Consider the following 22,502-nt stretch of genomic DNA (forward strand, 5'->3'; position numbering starts at 1 on the left):
TGATTTCATAGCCGGTTTAAATGCTTTTATGTGTCATATACTATAATATGGTACACGACTGGTTCCCCACCCCTGCTTTAAAAGAACACATGACCAGTGCTCCTACATAACTCATCTGTTTCATCTTGCGCTCTAACATAGTTTATTTACAGCAGTTGGTTTTCATGCAAAGACTAAATACGTTCTTTAGCGGGACACAACAATTCATGTAAACTGACCGCAAATCAGGATTTTGACTCTGTCAAAGCAGCCCCTGTGAGCACCCTGAGGCTGACGTGTGCACAATACAATCCTAGTTGGTTTCTATTGCGTTTGTTTGTTTGTTTGTTTTTAAAGACGAAAAATTAGACTGTCGAGGCTACAGTATAAAAAGAAATTTGAAAGAGGTTATTGTAGCATTTTACGGAGAAATTCCCTGAAGGATTTCAAACAATTCAGAAATCCGTGTTTATGAAAGCATCTGTTAAGTCAGAAAATCCGGAAAACTGAAGGTTAACCTGTTAGCTAGTAAATCTTAAGTAGTACAAAAGTTTAATAATTTGTTTGTAGAATCATCCCAAAAGTCCAACTAAACATTTCGAACCATCTTTTTGCACAAGACTTTCTTCATGTTCCCTATTACATGTGTTATATTGGCCATGGTTTCACACTGAGACAAATAGTTTTCATAGCTTATTAACCTTAAATTCATCTTTCTAAATAAATAGACAAACCACAGCAGTAATAAGACATCCACAGTGCATGCGTTCTTAAGTTGCAAATTAAATGAAGCAAAATGGGTTGAAATCCTCTTTTAAACTGAAGAAGTTGAAAGGATTAATTTTCCGCCTTAAGAGGTAGTATCAGAGTCATAGCAGAGAGAAAACAAAGGAAGGACATTTTGGTTTAAAATTAGAAATTAACACCATACGCTCACTTTGACTAGTTACATGTCAGGATTTCTGTAGAGCAGTGGTTCTTAACCTGGGTCTGATCGAACCCTATGGACTGGTTTGCTCCTCCCAATTTACAGGCTTAATGATAATAACAATAACAATAAATTTTATTTGACGGCGCCTTTCTGGCACTCAAGGTCACCGTGTAATCATTAAAAAAAACTAGGGCTGTCAAAATTATCGCGTTAACGGGCGGTAATTAATTCACTTTAAAATATTTGACGCAATTACTGCACATGCCCCGCTCAGACCGATTTAAATGACAGTACAGTGAAATCCCTACTTGTTAATTGTGTTTTGTGGAGTTTTGCTGCCCTCTGCTGGCGCTTGGGTGCGACTGATTTTATAGGCTTCAGCACCCATGAGCATTGTGTAAGTAAATATTGACATCAACAATGGTTTATTAATAACTAGTTTATTTTTTGATTGAAAATTTTACAAATTTTATTAAAACGAAAACATTAAGAGGGGTTTTAATATAAAATTTCTATAACTTGTACTAACATTTATCTTTTAAGAACTACAAGTCTTTCTATCCATGGATCGCTTTAACAGAATGTTAATTATGTTAATGCCATCTTGTTGATTTATTGTTATAATAAACAAATACAGTCCTTAATGTACCGCATGTTGAATATATATATCCATCGTGTGTCTTATCTTTCCATTCCAACAATAATTTACAGAAAAATATGGCATATTTTATAGATGGTTTGAATTGCGATTAATTGTGATTAAATACGATTAATTAATTTTTAAGCTGTAATTAACTCGATTAAAAATTTTAATCGTTTGACAGCCCTAAAAAAAAACATTTAAACAAATTAAAGATCGAAAACAGTAAAAATAATAAAGTATAGAATGTAGGGGGAAAATTTAAAATACTAATGAGATGTAAAGACAAAAATACTAATACAGTCCCTGACAAAAGTCTTGTCGCTTATCCGTTTTGTAGAAACAATTGCTAACTAGCCCTGCAAGCAAGACTCAACGGGCCCTCAGGAGTCCTATGTCGATTTCTCCAACTTCTTTTCGGTGATTTTTTTTGGGGCTCATTAGGTTTTTTCCCTTCCAGGAGGAGTCAGTCTCGTAAAAAAGGTCATTTCCTGTTCCCAGCAGGGGGCGCCAGGCCCAATGGGTGATATTTCAATGAAGTCGAGTTCAGGCTGGGATACATCAAGTACATGCCAAATATGAAAAAGATTGAACATTGTATGGGGGGGTTATTAGTCATTTTCTGAATTTGGTGTTTTGTCAAAAAAATGTACTACTTTGGCACCCCATCGACTTGATATGAGCCATTTCTGGAACCAATTGAATAATTAAAAGTCAGATTATTAGCAATTGTTTCTACAAAATGGATAAGCGACAAGACTTTTGTCAGGGACTGTAGATAAAAAATAAGTAGCAGAAAACTAAAACACAAAGAAATTAGGGATTATTATGGACAGGTGAGTTTTGAGTTCGAATTTAAAAAAGGGGAACCATTAATCCATTTCTTTTAACTGCTAGCCCTCGATCTGATTGGAGGAGGAACTGGTTTGCTCAGTGGAAGGTGGACTCTCACTTGGTATGAGGGAATACAACAAAACAATGGGCAGCATGGTCTCAAATTTTGACCTGTTTTTTATTTTTGAAGAATTTTGAACAGGGATTTGCGAAATTATTAGCTTGCTATCTTAGATATATCGGTTTTGAATTTGAAAAAAAAACAAAAAAAAACTTTATTATCTAATTCCGAAGGGTTCAGTGAATCAATTTGTGAAACTTTGAGGTTTGGTACCTTTAGCAAGATTAAGAACCACTGCTGTAGAGCTAACAAAGATATCAGGTGAATTTATATTTGACTTGTTTTTTGGAAATGATGACTTTTGTAAAGAATCATTTGGAAAAACTAGGCTGTGTTCAGACTGCAGGCATATCTGATTCCAATTGAATTCCTCCTCAAATCTGATTTTTCTGGCTGACTGTTCACACTGTTTTTAGTAAGTGTCCAAATCAGATCCGGGCCTGTTCAGACTGAGCCAGATTCTTAACACACCTAACAGGTTGCTGTGGCAAAAAAGGCGTCATCAAACATAGTGTGATGCATTGTTGTTTTCATCAACGATGACAATAATGAAAATGTTTTGTCAATGAACAATTTTTTTCATGACAATGACGAGCTAAAAACGTGTCTTGGGAGACTAAAACATCAAGAGATAGATGCCAGTTTTCGTCTGACGAGACGAGAACGAGATGAAAATTCACTATAGTTTTTGTTATAAGTTCACAATGAGTGACATTTTCTTATTGTATGTGTAGTTAGCACGCATCGTAGCAGTGTTTGTTCGTGTCACTCATTTGACGTGCTGCATCGCCCCGCTCCACACACACTCCAGGCTCCTTTTTTGAAACACATGTGTCAAGTGCTGCTTGGTAAGTTTTATTTTCTTATCTTGGCTGGATATGCATCCTAAAAAGTTGGTAGTGTTATGTCCCTACCGTCCCTATGCAAATTTACGGCCTTGATCTGATATGAAACTACAGTGGGGCAAATAAGTATTTAGTCAACCACCAATTGTGCAAGTTCTCCTACTTGAAAAGATTAGAGAGGCCTGTAATTGTCAACATGGTTAAACCTCAACCATGAAAGACAGAATGTAGGGGAAAAAACCCAGAAAATCACATTGTTTGATTTTTAAAGAATTAATTTCAAAATTAGAGTGGAAAATAAGTATTTGGTCACCTAAAAACAAGATTTCTGGCTGTCAAAGAGGTCTAACTTCTTCTAACGAGGCTCCACTCGTTACCTGTACTAAATGCACCTGTTTTAACTCATTATCGGTAAAAAAGACACCTGTCCACAAACTCAGTCAGTCACACTCCAAACTCCACAATGGACCAAAGAGCTGTCGAACGACACCAGAAACAAAATTGTAGACCTGCACCAGGCTGGGAAGACTGAATCTGCAATAGGTAAAACGCTTGGTGTAAAGAAATCAACTGTGGGAACAATTATTAGAAAATGGGAGAAATACAAGACCACTGATAACCTCCCTCGATCTGGGACTCCATGCAAGATCTCACCCCGTGGCGTCAAAATGATAACAAGAATGGTGAGCAAAAATCCCAGAACCACACGGAGGGACCTAGTGAATGACCTACAGAGAGCTGGGACCACAGTAACAAAGGCTACTATCAGTAACACAATGCGCTGCCAGGGACTCAAATCCTGCATTGACAGATGTGTCCCCCTGCTGAAGCCAGTACACGTCCAGGCTCGTCTGCGGTTCGCCAGAGAGCATTTGGATGATCCAGAAGAGGAAACACAGGTTCTCGTATTTGGAGGAGAAAGAATACTGAACTCCATCCGAAGAACACCATACCCACTGTGAAGCATGGGGGTGGAAACATCATGCCTTGGGGCTGTTTTTCTGCAAAGGGAGCAGGACGACTGATCTGTGTAAAGGAAAGTATGAATGGGGCCTTGTATCGAGAGATTTTGAGTGAAAATCTCCTTCCATCAGCAAGGGCATTGACTTTCAGCATGACAATGATCCCAAACACACAGCCAGGGCAACAAAGGAGTGGCTTCGTAAGAAGCATTTCAAGGTCCTGGAGTGGCCTAGTCGGTCTCCAGATCTTCAACCCCACAGAAAATCTGTGGAGGGAGTTGAAAGTCCATGTTGCCCAACGACAGCCCCAAAACATCACTGCTCCAGAGGAGATCTACATGGAGGAATGGGCCAAAATACCAGCAACAATGTGTGAAAAGCTTGTGAAGAGTTACAGAAAACGTTTGGTCTCCGTTATTGCCAACAGAGGGTACATAACAAAGTATTGAGATGAACTTTTGGTATTGACCAAATACTTATTTTCCACCATGATTTGCAAATAAATTCTTTAAAAATCAAACAATGTGATTTTCTGTTGTTTTTTTTTTCACATTCTGTCTCTCATGTTTGAGGTTTACCCATGTTGACAATTACAGGCCTCTCTAATTTTTTCAAGCGGGAGAACTTGCACAATTAGTGGTTGACTAAATACGTATTTGCCCCAGTGTACCTCCCGTATGTGGTTTTAATCCATCTTGCAAAAATTTCTGTGATTTGAGATTCTCCAGACTACAAAAGACTTCCAGATTCAATCCGGATGGACTAAGAATCAGATTTTGGCTACCAGTCTGAACAAGGCCTATTCTCAAATGGACTGTGTTGAATATTAGAGGTTCAAATGCAATTGAACTCCTTTGTGAGACTGAGAAATTCCTTAAAACCAATCAAAAATTGATTAAAACTAACTAACCTTTGCTGGTGAGATGGCAGGAGTAAGGCGCTTTGTTGGGGAATTAGTTTGGTAAAACACAACTGACAAGCTCATCCCAGCGGGAGAGTGCTTGGTATTTATAATTGTTTGAATACATTTGTGATCTGAACACAGGAGGATTTTGTTCTTTTGTGCTGCTTCCTGTCTTTGCGGGACTCCAACTGTAAGTTACTTCATTCATGCTGACACTATTTGTGTCACTATAGTACATAATATATACAACAGAGAGCATCAGCTGTCGGATTCAAAACAGAACTTTCACTTTGAGTTGTTACCCTTGACACATTATACTAAATTTCACATTTAATAAGGGGCCAGGAGAACGTAATCATGAAAAGATTGAATTTTTCAAAAAAGGGAAAGAAAAATTAAGGGGTTGTAGAGCTTTTTTATCTTTGTAAAGTGACACAAGCTGCCGAATTTCGATTGGCTGGTGACCTATGAGTGGGTGTGCATGGGCCTGGGGAGTAATTCTGATTTGTTGCTGCCCTATGAGTGGGTGTCGTGGGGCCCAGGGAGTAATATTGATTGGTTGCTGCCATGTGGGTGGGCGTGGCCGGCCCAGGGGAGTAATTCTGATTGGCCGTGTGGAAGGGAGAGGTGGTTTGCGGCTGCTGGGGGCAGCCTTGGCAGTGAGTGGGGGTGTGGCATCCCAGTGGAGGTGCAGGTGACGATGAGAACAACGGGGATGACGGGATGGGGGAGGTAGAAAAGGAGCGGTGGAGGGGCGAGGACGAAGGAGACATCAGGGGGCTGGTCTGGAGCCGCCATAGGAGCTCTTCGTTGTTTCGACTGAGTCGCTTTTTCTCTGTGCTCTCTTTCTCCACTGATTCCTGGAGGTTGGCGTTCTCTTCTGACAATTGCCTGGAGATGGAAAACCGTGGTCAAAGATAATGAGCGCTACTTCACTTGGACACATACAGCACTAACGGCTAAAAATACGGCTAGTCATGCAAACACTAATTTACCTGGATAAGGTGAGGTTTCTTTCAATACGAGCATTCAGATCTTCATTTTGTTGCTGCAGGACCTGGACCTTCTCCTCAAGGAACACATTCTTTTGGGCCTGCTCAAAAGTAAAAACGCAACCGAAGCAATGTCATTCATTCGTCCGTCCGTCATATTCGCAGTTGACGAGCGATGGAGATGGTGGCCTATTGAGCCTACCACTTTTTCCAGGTCGGAGATCTTCTGCTCTTGCTGGTGTATTTGCAGGTTCTTCATTTCAACAACCTCCTTCAAGCTCTTCAGGTCCTTCTCAATATGCTGGTATGGAGCTAAGGCATCCTGTTGCGTGGAATATAAAATGGACTCATCATGTTAACTCATTTGCTCCCAAAAACGTATAAATATGTTCTATTTTTAATTGTACGTATTTATACGTCTTTTACATTTTTTTCACAAGAGACATCTCTGGGTTCTGATTCAACTTAGCTCCAAAGCACAATGCTGAAAATACATTTTAAAGCAATAAAACTGGCCACTGGAGGGCAGTAGTGCATAGTGCAACAGAACGAATGGCTGGCCACACGGCCGGGGTACCGGCGGAAGACGACCAAATGGACGTCCAGGATGCCAGGCGGCGGACGACCAAACAGAAGAACCGGGAGGACGCCCGGGATTCCAGGTCCTGGACGACCGAGCAGAACGACCGGGACCAGCAGTGCAGCGGACACCGAGCAGAGACAGGCGGTGATGAGGGAAAAGTTTACCCTGGCTATTGCGGCCACAACAGCGTCACCTCTCAGTTAGTTATGAGTAAATAAATTGTTACTTTGCTATCAAAAGCTCTATTCGTCTTGTTATTTTGTAAAAGGTAAACATTCAGATGTTTGGGATGTAACTAAAGCAAAAAATAGCTGTTTTAAAGTCAAAGTTACGTTTGAAATTGTGAAGTTATGCCTTCACAAAAAGCTAAATTTCTCTGTTTTTTCGTCAGAAATTGGAAAATTGCTCAATCTAAGCTATTTTCTAATGCTGATTTCTAAAGAATGGAAAAAGATATGAACTAACTTTTTTCTGCTGAAAGAAGAGAGTCTAATCTTTCTTTTGGTGGGTTCCATGTATAGCAATAGAACACAAGTTTCTGAGGGCCTTGCAAAATCAGTCAAAATCCAGTAAAGCGGCCGGGAGCAAAGGATTGCACCGGTGAAAATGGCTGGGAGTGAATGAGTTAATAGCATAGCATAGAATAGAATAGAATAGAATAGAATAGAATAGAATAGAATAGAATAGAAAGCTTTTATTATCATTGTACTGCCGCATAAAACAAAAGCAAAAGTATACCGTAATTTTTGCACTACAAGGCGCACCGGACTATAAGCTGCCACCCACCACATTTGACACGAAAAAGACACTTGTTCATAAGCCACAGTGGACTACAAGCCGCAGCCGTCCTCACTGTATTATGGGATATTTACACCAAAGGATAATAATCGGTAACGTTTTATTTGACAGCGGCGTCATACGACCAAGACCAAATGAACCACCATGAAGCTTTAAACCACTTGGCTGCAAAGCTTTATTGCTTCAAGAACCTTCACTTGGCCATCTTTGCTCCCTTGGAGGAGACAGTCAACCTCTGCTGCCACCTGTTGTCAACACTTTTGTTGTCCAACATGCCTCCTAACATGCATTGCAGCGCTACAGATGTAAATAACAATCAAAATTCATGTTCCGTGCTAATTATTTCTTCAGTTATTCTTCCAGTTGTTTCATTAATTGCTAATTATGGTATTTGGTAACACTTAATTTGACAGTGGCGCCATAAGACTGTTATTAGACAATCATAACTATGATTTGACACTGTCATGAGCATTGATGAATGCTTATAACAAATGTCATTTAGTGTCTGTCAAATTATCTCACTTTTGAGTGGATTTAAATGATCTAAACTGGACATAAATGGAGTTGTTATCATACTTTTCCGGATGACACTTAATGACATCTGTCATAAGCATTTAGTAATGCCCATGATAGTAACCTGTTATAAATATGACCGTCATGTTATAAATATGACCGTCTTATGACGCCACTGTCAAATAAAGTGTTACTGACTACCATAACAAGCAATTAATGAAACAACTGGAACAGTAACGGAATAAATAATTAGCACAGAACATGAATTTTGATTGTTGTTTACATCTGTAGCGCTGTAATGCATACTAAGAGACATGTGTTCCCCATTAACCCAAATAAATCAACAAATAAGCCGCAATGGACTATAAGCCGCAGGATTCAAAATGAAGGAAAAAAGTAACGGCCTATAGTCCAAAAATTACGATAATTAGACTTAAAAAAAAAAAAAAAAAAATCACAGAAGTGTACACTAGGGGTCCCCAAACTATCAAGTACGTCCAGCTGCAGGCCGCAGTACTCAAGCAGGGGACGTAGTTGGCAAATGACAAACGCTTTGCACCCTCAGTCCATCGTGGAATTTTTTTTCAATAAAAAAAAAATAATAAAAAAATAAATACGGATGAGGTGTCCCGAGTCGATGACGTAGTCTCACTCTCCCTCCTGCTGCTCTTTGTTGTTCAGGCAGTGCACTGGAGTTGCTTGTTAAAGTTAACAATGATTGACAGACTTTAAGGTTGGATCTCGTTTGAAGCCGAAACGTCAGAGCGCCGCATGCGTCAATCATCATTTAACTTGTTAAACAGTTGGTGTGGCAACTTATAGTGTGTAAGTGATTAGCTTGAGTGGATTTTAGTGGACTCACTCAATGAAGCATTTAATAAGGACAAGCATTTTTCTACTTTATTCTTGTTTAAAAATAATTCGGTTGGACAGTAAGATGTTTAAAACTTATCATAATTATTACATTTGAAGTGCGTAAAAAACATTTGTTAAAATATATATACATATACAAGTTTTTTTTAATTATTCCTTGGGGGGAAAAAAAATCGAAAAAACATTAACATTAATTATTACATTTGAAGTACTTAAAAACCATTTAAATACATACATTTATAATTTTTAAAAATTATTTTACTTTAAGAATAAAAGTGAAAAAAAAAAAACATGTCTTATAGGTTTCTCTTTCCAACGCTAAATCTGAATAAATACATTGAAAACACACAAAAAAATGTTTTTTTGGAGGTTGTTACCTCACGGTTTTTCACTTATTGCGGTGGACAGAGAACTAGATATATTAATCTTTGAAAGTCCAAATAGTTCCATTTTTGATTGAATTATATAAATCATAATATTCCAAGGTCTAGTCAAGTTTAGGATTAGAGAAATACAGTGTATCACAAAAGTGAGCACACCCCTGGCATTTCTGCCGATATTTAAGTATATCTTTTCATGGGACAACACTGACAAAATGACACTTTGACACAATGAAAAGTAGTCTGTGTGCAGCTTATAATAGTATAATAAAAAAGATAAAATAAAAATAAAAAGTTAATTTATTTTCCCCTCAAAATAACTCAAAATATAGCCATTAATATCTAAACCCCTGGCTACAAAAGTGAGTACACCGCATGGGACCTACGAACATCCCTAAATGTCCAAATTGAGTACTGCTTGTCATTTTCCCTCCAAAATGTCATGTGACTCATTACAGGAGTGCTGTCAGCATTGCTCCAGAGATCAAAGAGGTGTGGGGGGGTCAACCTGTTAGTGCTCAGACCATACGCCGCACTCTACATCAAATTGGTGTGCAAGGCTGTCACCCCAGGAGGAAGCCTCTTCTGAAGACGGTACACAAGAAAGCCCGCCAGTCTCATCAGACCATAGGACATGGTTCTAGTAATCCATGTGCTTTGTTTACATGTCTTCAGCAAACTGTTTGTGACAATGTTGTGACATTAGCTGTGCAATGACAGTGACATTTCAGTGCAAACTTGAGTTGAGTATGGTGACAGCTCTTGGAAGGAATCTGTCTGTCAATCTGTTTGTTTTGGCTGGTAGCGCCTGCCAGAGGGCACAGATTGAAGAGGTGGGAAACTGGGGTGTGTATAGTTGTTTTAAGTTGTTGTCAGCATGGTTGTTTACATTTTTACATACAAATACAATGTGCATGTATGATCTAAATATATTTGGAAGAATATGTCATGTTATAGCAATGTCATCTGACTGTAGTAAAAACTCACAACAATCTGTTCGTCAGTGCTCTTCCTCAAAGCTTCTTCAAAGCGCTTGGCTTTGTCCCGTAGACCCTGGTTTTGAAATGTGAGTGTATCTACTTGATCCTAAATGACACACAAAAAAACATAACATTTCATGTCACAGTTTTGGTTTCTATCATTTGATAGTTTCCTACCTGAAGAGAAAGCCTCAGTTTCTCAAAATCCTCCTCAAGCAGCATCTTTTGTTGTTCGTGAGCTTTCCTTAAGTCTACACACGCATTCGCCAGTAAGGGAGAGCCAGTTCATGTTTCTTTTAAAGGTCAAGTTGTGTTCTTTTAACGTGAACTACACTCATACCTCTCATGGTTCGGGCGTGCTCCTCATGCAATGTTGCTTTGGTGATGTTATGCATGTCTCTGAGCTCCTGAATGGCTGCCTGGTGGTGAGCTGTCATGTCATCCACCTGAAACACAACAAATACACCTACAAGTTAGAGCTAGGGTTGTGACATTGTATCGAAACGGTGATATATCGTGATAATTTGTATTCTAAAAGGTTATTGATGTGCTCCTGCCAAGAATCGGTATATTGTTTTAAAAAGGTGTCACTAATAGGGCTGTCAAATGAATCTAATTTTTAATCGAGTTAATCACAGCTTAAAAATTAATTAATCGTAATTAATTGCAATTTAAAACCATCTCTAAAATATGCCATATTTTTCTGTAAATAATTGTTGGAATGGAAAGACACAAAACGGATATATACATTTAACATACTGTACATAAGTACTATATTTGTTTATTATAACAATAAATCCACAAGATGGCATTAACATTATTAACATTCTTTCTGTTAAAGGGATCCACGGATAGAAAGACTTGTAGTTCTTAAAAGATAAATGTTAGTACAAGTTATAGTAATTTTTAGAGATGTCCCGATCGATCGGATCGATCGGGTCCGATCACGTCATTTTCAAAGTATCGGAATCGGCAAAAAAATATCGGCCATGCCTATTTTTAATATATATATATCAGGGGTCGCGTTAACCGAATATTTTCCGTCGTTGACCGGTTCTTTAAAACGGTGACGGAAAAAACTGAAGTCCATCTGTCCTTTTGACAGGTTGCAATTCACACTCCAGACCACAGGGTGGCGAGTGAGCAAATGAATTAGCAATGCACAAACAGTGCGTGCATGCTATTGATCCATATACTTTGAATATAAGCCTAAACGGGGATTATATATGCCTGTAGAAGCATCAAAACAAATAACCATACAATCACACATGCTGGCTGTCATCCGTCATTCCAGGGATATCATATTTTGCTTATTAAAAAGAGGACACAAATAACAGGCATAAATAATCCCTGTATTGGCTTATATTCAAAGTATATGGATCGATAGCATGCACGCACTGTTCGTGCATGTCACACACACATACGAGCAGTTTGCCCCGACTCTCGGCCGTGTAAGCAGTGGTGAAATATTGCTTATATGGAGCAGAGAGAAAACCGATCATTCTCAGGCTTATCCTCAAACCTTTTTTTTTTCATGACTGTTGTCAAGTCCAACCCTTCCTAAAAAGCCGTGTTCAAGGCAAGCTAGGCGCTAATAACGCACAGCTGCTTGATGTGTGATGGCGCGGTGTGGATTCTCTATTAAGCTTGTCCGGACAGAATATTAATTAAAGATGAATGAAAACTAAATATTATTGAATATGTCATTATTATCATTTTAAAAATTTAAGTGACGGGTAAAAATAGATTATGACCGGATTTTTATGACCCTGTCAGTCAAAATGACAGACAATGAAAAAGTCTAGCGCAACCTCTGATATATATATATTTTAATTAAATCGTTTTCTAATTGCATTTAACGTTACAGACATAATATGTTACACTCATCCAGAGTCTGTATTTTAGGTTTAAGGTAGGGTTATCAAAAACATCCCGATTACGGCGGCAATTAATTTCTTAAAAATTATGTCATGTTAAATTAATTAATGCAATGTATGCGCTGCACGACCCTCTCACTCATTGTCGCGCTCAATCTGTAATGACGCCGTTTTACCTATATAGAGAGATAAAAGGCAGCGCTACATGAGTAGAGAGAAGTTTGGCAGTCTTTGGAGCCTTCCTTCAATTGGCTAAAGCCTTGCAATCCCTCTCCCTCCCTCTCATGGTTCCACTACCCATCATTGTTCCACTCCCCATCATGCATTGGGGCATGGCTGCAGTATCATTTACTGAAAGCTCAACAAATACACTAGATGGCAATATTTAGTCACAATATACAAAGTCACAAGTCTTTCTATCTATGGATCCCTCTCACAGAAAAAATGTTAATAATGTAAATGCCATCTTGAGGATTTATTGTCATAATAAACAAATACAGTTCTTATGTACTGTATGTTGAATGTATATATTCGTTCAAGTTTTATTCATTTTTTTCTTAATGCATTGCCAAAATGTATATGATCGGGAAAAATTATCAGGAATGACTGGAATTGAATCGGGAGCAAAAAAAATTTTGATTGGGAAATAACGGGATCGGCAGATACTGAAACTAAAATGATCGGGATCGGATCGGGAGCAAAAAAACATGATCGGAACAACCCTAGTAATTTTATTTAGGGCTGTCAAACAATTAAAATTTTTAATCGAGTTAATTATAGCTTAAAAATTAATTAATCGTAATTAATCGCAATTATTCGCAATTCAAACCATCTATAAAATATGCCATATTTTTCTGTAAATTATTGTTGGAATGGAAAGATAAGACAAGATCGATATAAACATTCAACATACGGTACATAAGGACTGTATTTGTTTATTATAACAATAAATCAACAAGATGGCATTAACATTATTAACATTCTGTTAAAGTGATCCATGGATAGAAAGACTTGTAGTTCTTAAAAGATGAATATTAGTACAAGTTATAGAAATGTTATATTAAAACGGCTCTTAATGTTTTCGTTTTAATAAAATTTGTAAAATTTTCAATCAAAAAATAAACTAGTAGCCCTATTCTGTCCTCAATGTGTGTGAGTACACAAATTGACAGAGAGCGAACATAAGTTCCAAAAAGAAATCAGACGGTGTGGCAAAGTTGCATGGGCTTTACTGAAGTCATCTCTTTTTGACAGGAGCACGTTTCTTGTATTTTTGTAAAACTGAAAATAACAAGGCAATGTGTCAATAACTTGCATAAATCACAAAATAACATAAAATGTACACACACGTGTCCATTTGAGCAGTAGCACTAGCCAATTAGCTCACAAGCATCTAACAATGTAACTGCATTTCACCATATATGTGAACAAATTCAAATACACATCATCAATAACTATCTAATGCTCACGAATATAAACAAAGGAGGAATATAACTCACAAGCGATGCATGTATTAGACACAAACAGTGTGATGGGGCTATGAGAACTGCCACTGAATACTGGATGCAGACGTTAGCTGGTCTGAATAGCACTGTCTATTAGTGTGAGTTCACGTCGACATATAATTACGTCAGAAAAACGGGCCGAAACCCAAATAATCAGCTGCACTGAATCGCCAGCAGAGGGCGACATTACGCCACATAACATATGCAAGTCACACCCAAGCGCCAGCAGAGGGCGGAAAAACTCCATAAAACACAATTAACAAGTTGGCCTTTCACTGTACTGAAATTTAAATCTGTCTGAGCGGGCCTAGTGCGTTAATTGCGTCAAATATTTTAACGTGATTAATTTAAAAAATTAATTTACGCCCGTTAACGCGATAATTTTGACAGCCCTAATTAAAACCCTTCTTAATGTTTTCGTTTTAATAAAATTTGTAAAATTTTCAATCAAAAAATAGACTAGCAGCTCGCCATTGTTGACGTCGCCGAGCGGTGACGTCACACGGACTCCCTGCTGTTCTTCCACAGTGTCTTTAACTACGTCAGGTAGTGATTGAAATGTACTACAAGGTGTCGAGTTTTAAATTACTTAGAATTCAAGCCAATGAGTGTGTTTTGTCCCTCGACTGACGCCGTAGTTCCCTGTTTACTGGGTCCATCCATTCCATTGTACTTCACAGTCATTTGAGTGCTGGCTTCACAACGTACGAGACCTCTGATAGTTTGTATATTGTGACTAAATATTGCCATCCGGTGTATTTGTTGAACTAAACAAAATGTTTGAATAGACTTTGACCAAAGTCTGAGAAAGTTTTATGTGTATTTTGCAAAGCTATTTTGATTGGCAATGCCAGCTTTTCTTTTTGTGAACATTATTATTTTTTTTTTTTTAGAGATAGTAATATTATTTTTGTTGTGCTTTCACTAAATGATACTTATGTTTGTTGTGAAGGATTTGCCGAAGCCTATGCCAATAAACGGCGCGGTCTAATGAACGCCTGTGTCCACTCGCCTTTCTCTTCCTCTTAGCTCTTAATGTGCAAAAAACGGCGTCATTGTAATCTGTTTGAGGCAATGCATGAGCAGGTCATTCCGCGCATGCGTTAAATGCGTCAAATATTTTGACATGATTAATTAAAAAAAAAAATTACCGCCCGTTAATGTGATAAATTTGACAGCACTAGCCACAAACAAAAAAAGCCAACCGATTGCTACCAAAATTTCCCACTAGAATAGTGTCTGTGTTAATTTATTTGCCCCTCCCTGTCAAAAAGCATTGGACGTCTAGCGCTGTCAATGGAAGCCACTGAGTTAACTTATTTGACCAAAAACAAATTGGTCGGCCCACATAACAATTAATTGCCGTGAAATTGGGCCGCAATCCAAAATGAGTTTGACACCCCTGGTGCACACCATAAGGGGGTTTAACACTCACCTGCTCCTGCTGCTGAGTCCTAAGCTCCTCCATTTCCGACTGATGCTCCGCCTTCAGATCTTCCATCTCGGCTAAGTGACACTTCCGCAAGCTCTCCTCCACGGCGGCGAGCTCGGCTTCCTGCTGCACCTGCAGCTCCTGCAGCTCTCGTTCAAATGCAGATTCCACTGCAGACTTTTCCTGCTTCAGTCTCTCCCAGTTTGCAGAGTTGGACACTGAGCAGGAGCAGCATTTGATTGTGTTATTCAAGTGATTAAAATGGGGGGTGTCAACCAATTTAATGGAAGTGATTATTTTTCAGGTAAAATAATTACTTGCAAGAGACGGAAAACCTTGTCCTTCAAACATATCCTATACAATCAGTTAAGTGAGTAATAAAGGATGAATTTTCAGGATAAACACTGACTTACCCAGTTGCTCTTTAATTGTTTGAATTTCCTCAAACAAGTCAGATCCCTTTTCTTCAGCGGTTTTATTCTGATAGAGGGAAAAATAAGTCCAAATTTTCATATGTTAGTCCTATCAATTGAGTGAGCTCTTGAAATACTTGAGCAAAATGCACACAATCTGATTCATATGAAAGCCAACACTAATAGGTCATTTTTTATAGGGTGCCATTTGTGTCCCCAGTATAAAGGAAGCCGTATTTCAACTAAAGTTAGACAAATACTCATTCAACTTTTTTTTTTTTTTTTTTTTTTGTGTATTACCAAATGCCGTCTCTTATAAATTCAAGCGTACAGTCTCCTAAATTCTATTTTTGAAATTTAATTGTCTTCTGGTTTAACGTTGTTATGGAATTTTGCAATTTCTCCAGTGTGTTTCTTTCAAATTCAGTCTATAAAATAACTAGTATACGAAAAAAATCCCAAGTAATTTTAAATAACAATCTTTAATCATGTGTTGTTTTTCTTTAATTTAATTAGGGCTGTCAAACGATTAAAATTTTTAATCGAGTTAATTAAAGCTTAAAAAGTAATTAATCGTAATTAATCGCAATTCAAACCATCTATAAAATATGCCATATTTTTCTATAAATTATTGTTGGAATGGAAAGATAAGACACAAGACGGATATATACATTCAACATACGGTACATAAGTACTGTATTTGTTTATTATAACAATACATCAACAAGATGGCATTAACATTATTAACATTCTCTTAAAGCGATCCATGGATAGAAAGACTTGTAGTTCTTAAAAGATAAATGTTAGTACAAGTTATAGAAATTTTATATTAAAACCCATCTTAATTTTATCGTTTTATTAAAATTTGTAAAAATTTCAATCAAAAAATAAACTAATAGCTCGCCATTGTTGATGTCAATAATTACACCATGCTCACTCATTGTGTTTAAACCCATAAAATCACTTGGACCCAAGCGCCAGCAGAGGGCACCAAACACCAAAAAACAAGTAACAAGTGGACATTACACTGTTGTCATTTTAATCTGTTTCAGCGGGGCATGTGCGTTAATTGCTTCAAATATTTTAACGTGATTAATTTAAAAAATCAATTAACGCCCGTTAACGCGATAATTTTGACAGCCGTACATTTAATTAAAAAGAAAAAGGTTTTCCGTTCATCCTCAGGGTCACTGTCCACTCTGTTGCGTTAATGTCCCTTTAAGAAAATTCCCGATTTATTAATGACATCACTTTTCTGCGATAACATTTCACCAATGGCAGGAAATTCAGCGGTGGTAAGCAGTTTTATTTTTTATCTCCTTTATCAGATTTTGCAGTTTTATGAAGTATGTTCAGCGTGGTTGATTGTCAAAAAAAAAAAAAGATTGAATTCAATCATTTCAAAAGGTTTATTTTACAAATAAACCTTTTGAAATAATTGAATCTATTATTATGATAGATTTCTCATCAAGAACCCAAAGTCATGTTAGCTATTATGCTAGCAAAGCTAGGTTGAGGGCTAACTTTAGCACAAAATGTCCCGTCTGTTAGTGTTAGTATTACGAAAAAAAAAAAAGATCCTAATGATTAGAGCTGAAACGATTACTCGAATAGTTCGAGTAACTCGATTTTAAAAGTTGATTGAGGAATTTTACTTTTAATGCGGCACAACGCGCTCACGTCACGTGCGCATAGGGAAATGAGAGAGGCTGTAGATTTGATTTCAACTACGCATGAATATAGAGGTAACAACGAAGAAGCCGATGAAAGCGAAGAGGAAGGCACCAAGAAAAAGCGGAAAATGTCAAAAGAGTGGGAGCCTTTCAAGCTGGAGTCCAAGGCGAACGCTGTTTCATGTATTCACTGTATGACAGCGTTTGCATAACACTATCCTCACCCGGCCCCCGCTACCCACGGCCCCGCCAATGCTTGTGCACCCCCGGCTGGATCTCGCGACCGATGACCGCCCCCGAAACCCAGGCCGGGCGCCACCACGTGACCCACCCACCAATCCCCTGCTCCTCTGAAGGCACCCCGTTTACACCGAGAGCGATATGCGGGGCAAGGTAAAATGAAGTTAACGTAGCGCTAATAAATAAAATTAACTTTACTGTACCTTGCTAACGTAACGTTAGCCCTGCTGAGGGCTAGGTTTCTATCAATTATGACTACTGTTGATGCATAGCTAACGTGTCTTTCATAAGGCTTTATTTAGTCTGTAAAAACAGCGCTGTAACGTAGCACTAATAAATAAAATTAACATTACTGTACCTTGCTAACATAACGTTAGCCCTGCAGAGGGCTAGGTTTCTATCAATTATGACTACTGTTGATGCGTAGCTAACGTGTCTTTCATACAGGCTTTATTTAGTCTGTAAAAACACAGCGCTGTAATGAGGGTGTAAAATGAAAACATAATAAAGCTAACTGTCAATTTTAGCTCTGTAGTCACTGATGGATAAAACAACAAAGTAGCACTGATGCCTAATGTGCTCCAATAAAGCAGGTATCATCTTTTTATTTTGAACACTGCAAATTTCAAAATCCTCTCAGGATTTACAATTTAGACTTAAATTTAAAAGACAAAAATGGAAATTCAGTTGAAACATGTGGGGAAAAAACCCCTAACTTTTAAGTGACGTGTGTTATCAAGCGTAATGACATTTTTAGGTAAGAAATAAGATTTTTTTTTTTTTTTTTTTTTTAAATAAGATCTAAAGTGTTTTTTAAGTGCAAGCAGAAAATTTGTTTTTTTTTTCCTAGTCACATCTGAGATGCAATTGTTGGCTGTTTTCAACAATGTACATCTAAAAATAAAGACATTTGTTGTCTACAAATTGTTAAATATTAGGTGAAATGGCTTGTTTTCTCATGTATATTTATAACTGCTCTTTGTCGATTAATCAATGGAATTTTCAGTAGAATACTCGATTACTAAAATATTCGATAGCGGCAGCCCTACAATTGATGAATGAATGAATCTGAATGTAAGACAAATCATCCATTACTGTATTGCATATTGCATATGCTACCTTAGACATACAAATATTTCCTGTATTTTTACTCTGCAATATCGCCTTACACATTATATGCTTTTGTTTTGAAACTCAAAATGAACAGCAGGTGGCACTCACGGTCCCCCCTTATGCGCTTACACGTCAACGACTCTTAGTATTTATTTGCACCGAGGGGCTACTGATTGCTGCACTCAGACAGCAGCCATAAAGGTGTCTGGTCACCTCACGGGTAAAATCATTCCCGTCAACTGCAGGGGAGATGCTCAGTGACAAGCTGAACTCTAGCGGAACCTCCACAGCATTCACTAACACTCCTGCTTATAATCATCATGCTTGGGGACCACACTGAGCAGTGTTGATACTGTGTGTGCTATTGAGTGTGTGAGTCCCAGAACCAGGAAAAAGGCAATTAAAAACATTTCCATGGTGAAATTTGTCATTTCGCTAATGACAGTTGGCACTTTGACAGGGATAGTGTTATGATGTATTCAATTAGCACTGTCACCTTGAGACAGTAATGCTGAGTGGTGATGATGAAAGCTTCTAAACCTAAGGAGGTCTTCCTCAGTTCTTCTTTTAGGGCTCTCAGTTGCTTCTCTTGCTGTTTACAGCGTCCACGCAGCCTCTCCAGCTTATGCAACAAAGAAAATCCACAATAGCATCAATTCTTCGACTCACCGTAAGCGCTTCCGTTGTGATTTTCTCGGAATTTCACCTCCTCACGTTGTTCCTCGTTCTCTCTCGCCTTTGCCTTTCTTTCTTCTCTCTGCTGAGCATCCTCTTTTTCTTGCTGCAGCTTCAGGGGGGGCACGCGTCGAGGGGACCCAGGGGTGACGGATGCCCGGGCTGGTCCTCCTGCAGGTCGCTGGCCTGACTGGACTGAAGAGAAGGAAGTTCAGAAACAGAAAATGACTATTATGTTGAAAGAGCAATGATTACACATTATGTAATGTGTAAAATACAGTATACAGTGGGACAAATAAGTATTTAGTCAACCACCAATTGTGCGAGTTCTCCTACTCGAAAAGATTAGAGAGGCCTGTAATTGACAAAATGGGTAAACCTCAACCATGAGAGACAGAATATGAAAAAAAAAACAGAAAATCACATTGTTTGATTTTTAAATATTTATTTCCAAATTAGAGTGGAAAATAAGTGTTTGGTCACCTACAAACAAGCAAGATTTCTGGCTATCAAAAAAGTCTAACTTCTTCTAACGAGGTCTAACGAGGCTCCATTCGTTACCTGTATTAATGGCACCTGTTTTAACTCATTATTGGTATAAAAGACACCCGTCCAAAAGCTCAGTCAGTCACACTCCAAACTCCACTATGGCCAAGACCAAAGAGCTGTCGAAGGACACCAGAGACAAAATTGTAGACCTGCACCAGGCTGGGAAGACTGAATCTGCAATAGGTAAAACGCTTGGTTTAAAGAAATCAACTGTGGGAGCAATTATTAGAAAATGGAAGACATACAAGACCACTGATAATCTCACTCGATCTGGGGCTCCATGGAAGATCTCACCCCGTGGCGTCAAAATGATAAGAACGGTGAGCAAAAATCCCAGAACCACATGGGTGACCTAGTGAATGATCTACAGAGAGCTGGGACCACAGTAACAAAGGCTACTATCAGTTACACAATGCACCGCCAGGGACTCAAATCCTGCACTGCCAGACGTGTCCCCCTGCTGAAGAAAGTACACGTCCAGACCCGTCTGCGGTTCGATAGAGAGCATTTGGATGATCCAGAAGAGGACTGGGAGAATGTGTTATGGTCAGATGAAACCAAAATAGAACTTTTTGGTAGAAACAAAGGTTCTCGTGTTTGGAGGAGAAAGAATACTGAATTGCATCCGAAGAACACCATACCCACTGTGAAGCATGGGGGTGGAAACATCATGCTTTGGGGCTGTTTTTCTGCAAAGGGACAAGGACGACTGATCTGTGTAAAGGAAAGAATGAATGGGGCCTTGTATCGAGAGATTTTGAGTGAAAATCTCCTTCCATCAGCAAGGGCATTGAAGATGAGACGTGGCTGGGTCTTTCAGCATGACAATGTTCCCAAACACACAGCCAGGGAACAAAGGAGTGGCTTCGTAAGAAGTATTTCAAGGTCCATGTGTGGTCAGGTCTCCAGATTTCAACCCCATAGAAAATCTGTACAGGGAGTTGAAAGTCCGTGTTGCCCAATGACAGTCCCAAAACATCACTGCTCTAGAGGAGATCTGCATGGAGGAATGGGCCAAAATACCAGCAACAGTGTGTGAAAAGCTTGTGAAGAGTTACAGAAAACGTTTGGCCTCCGTTATTGCCAGCAAAGGGTTCATAACAAAGTATTGAGATGAACTTTTGGATTTTTTTTTTTTTCATTTTTTTTCTCTCATGGTTGAGGTTTACCTATGTTGAGAATTACAGGCCTCTCTAATATTTTCAAGTGGGAGAACTTGCACAATTAGTGGTTGACTAAATACTTATTTGCCCCACTGTATCAGTCATCCATCCATTTTCTACTTTGGGTTTATTCTAGTTCTCAATAGAACCAATCAAACTAATCAGTATCAACTATGGAAATTTGACCTGACCTACAGCTAATGGCTGTGTTCATTTGATAAATGACATTGAGTAAATTGAATCTTTAGCATAGAAAACCCGAGGGTTCCATGTAATTGGATTGGAAACGTGACTATATGTAAATCAGTTGATACGGTGTATCGTTCCATCAAACACCCTTAGGGGCAAATCACACGGGGAGGCGATGAGCGATGGCGAAATGCAAAAGTAATTGCCGTTGAGTTGAAAGCCAACACACGGGGTGCGATGCGACTGCAGTGTCAAGCGACAACAACACGCATCGCCCTCTGGCTGTGCTCAGCCCAAACCGTTTGACTGACCATCACCGTTCAAATATCATAATGACCAGAATTTTCGTACGACGCAGGGAATTTTTCGAATGACCCCCCCCCCCCAAATGTCCCGTTGGCCCGTAAATGCGGGTTTTTTGAAAACGAAATTTTTTTCAAAATGTATCTAGTCCTACAATTTTTGACCAAATCGCATTAATTACAGATGAAAAATTCCAGGACGGTAAGGGGCATAAAAGTTGTATACAGAATTTGCCAAAAACGTATGGTACCCCCAAATTTCCCCAAAACTTGCCCATCCATTTCCAATGGGATGCCATTGACAGCCATGTATGTCCAAATTTCCTATTCATTTTCAATGGTAGGAAAATATAGGCCCCTGTGATTTTGACCTTTTACCATGACAGCCCATTGAGATTCAACTGGCGCAGGTAAGTAAGTCGATGCCATTGACAGCCATGCACGTCCATGCCATTGATAGTCATGTACATCCAAATTTCCCATTCATTTTCAATGACAGAAAAATGGATTTGATTTTTGACCAAAAACTTAGCATTACAGCCTATTGACATTCAACTGGCGCCCAAACAATCGATGCCATTGACAGCCATGCAACAGGCCGTTTCCCCAAAATGTCCCCAAATCAACAGGAAGTGACCTGATAGATCTGCACCGACCACAGCAAAGCCCCATTGTAATTTATCCTGAAATTGCAGTTTCTAGTTTATAATTATTACCACCGTATTGGCCCGAATATAAGACGGCCCTGATTATAAGATGACCCCCTCTTTTTCAAGACTCAAATTTAAGAAAAGACTTTTTGAACACCAAATTAATTTTTAGACAGAAAATAATTACAGTACATCCAAAACAAATGATTATAACAATACATTTGAGAGAAAAAGCATGTTATTTTGCCTCATTCAAATCTTAATATCTGAACGTTTACATATGTAAACGAAGGCTGTCAAAATTATCGTGTTAACGGGCAATAATTAATTTTTTCAATTAATCACGTTAAAATATTTGACGCATTTAACGCACATGCCCCGCTCAA

At 38.5% G+C, this 22,502-nt stretch overlaps 1 protein-coding gene across 2 annotated transcripts in view; it reads right to left on the reverse strand.

The window, feature by feature from the left end:
- Window positions 1-3,548: 3,548 nt before the first annotated feature.
- The window catches only part of mtus2a (microtubule associated tumor suppressor candidate 2a), a 105,884-nt gene continuing 86,930 nt past the window's right edge, over window positions 3,549-22,502 (reverse strand). Inside the window, exons 7-16 of one of the 2 annotated variants that reach the window (XM_057820790.1) lie at window positions 19,295-19,458; window positions 19,085-19,210; window positions 15,563-15,629; window positions 15,153-15,367; window positions 10,676-10,781; window positions 10,513-10,586; window positions 10,343-10,441; window positions 6,411-6,530; window positions 6,212-6,309; window positions 3,549-6,107 (exon numbers count right to left, since the gene is read on the reverse strand). In XM_057820790.1, the coding sequence (XP_057676773.1) occupies window positions 5,633-6,107; window positions 6,212-6,309; window positions 6,411-6,530; window positions 10,343-10,441; window positions 10,513-10,586; window positions 10,676-10,781; window positions 15,153-15,367; window positions 15,563-15,629; window positions 19,085-19,210; window positions 19,295-19,458 (1,544 nt within the window). In that variant the 3' untranslated portion in view covers window positions 3,549-5,632. Of the gene's footprint in view, window positions 6,108-6,211; window positions 6,313-6,410; window positions 6,531-10,342; window positions 10,442-10,512; window positions 10,587-10,675; window positions 10,782-15,152; window positions 15,368-15,562; window positions 15,630-19,084; window positions 19,211-19,294; window positions 19,459-22,502 lie in introns of both variants that reach the window. The other variant, XM_057820789.1, reaches the window with a different exon arrangement.

This window comes from Corythoichthys intestinalis, chromosome 18 (genome assembly GCF_030265065.1).
Source record: "Corythoichthys intestinalis isolate RoL2023-P3 chromosome 18, ASM3026506v1, whole genome shotgun sequence".
Taxonomy (NCBI): domain Eukaryota; kingdom Metazoa; phylum Chordata; class Actinopteri; order Syngnathiformes; family Syngnathidae; genus Corythoichthys; species Corythoichthys intestinalis.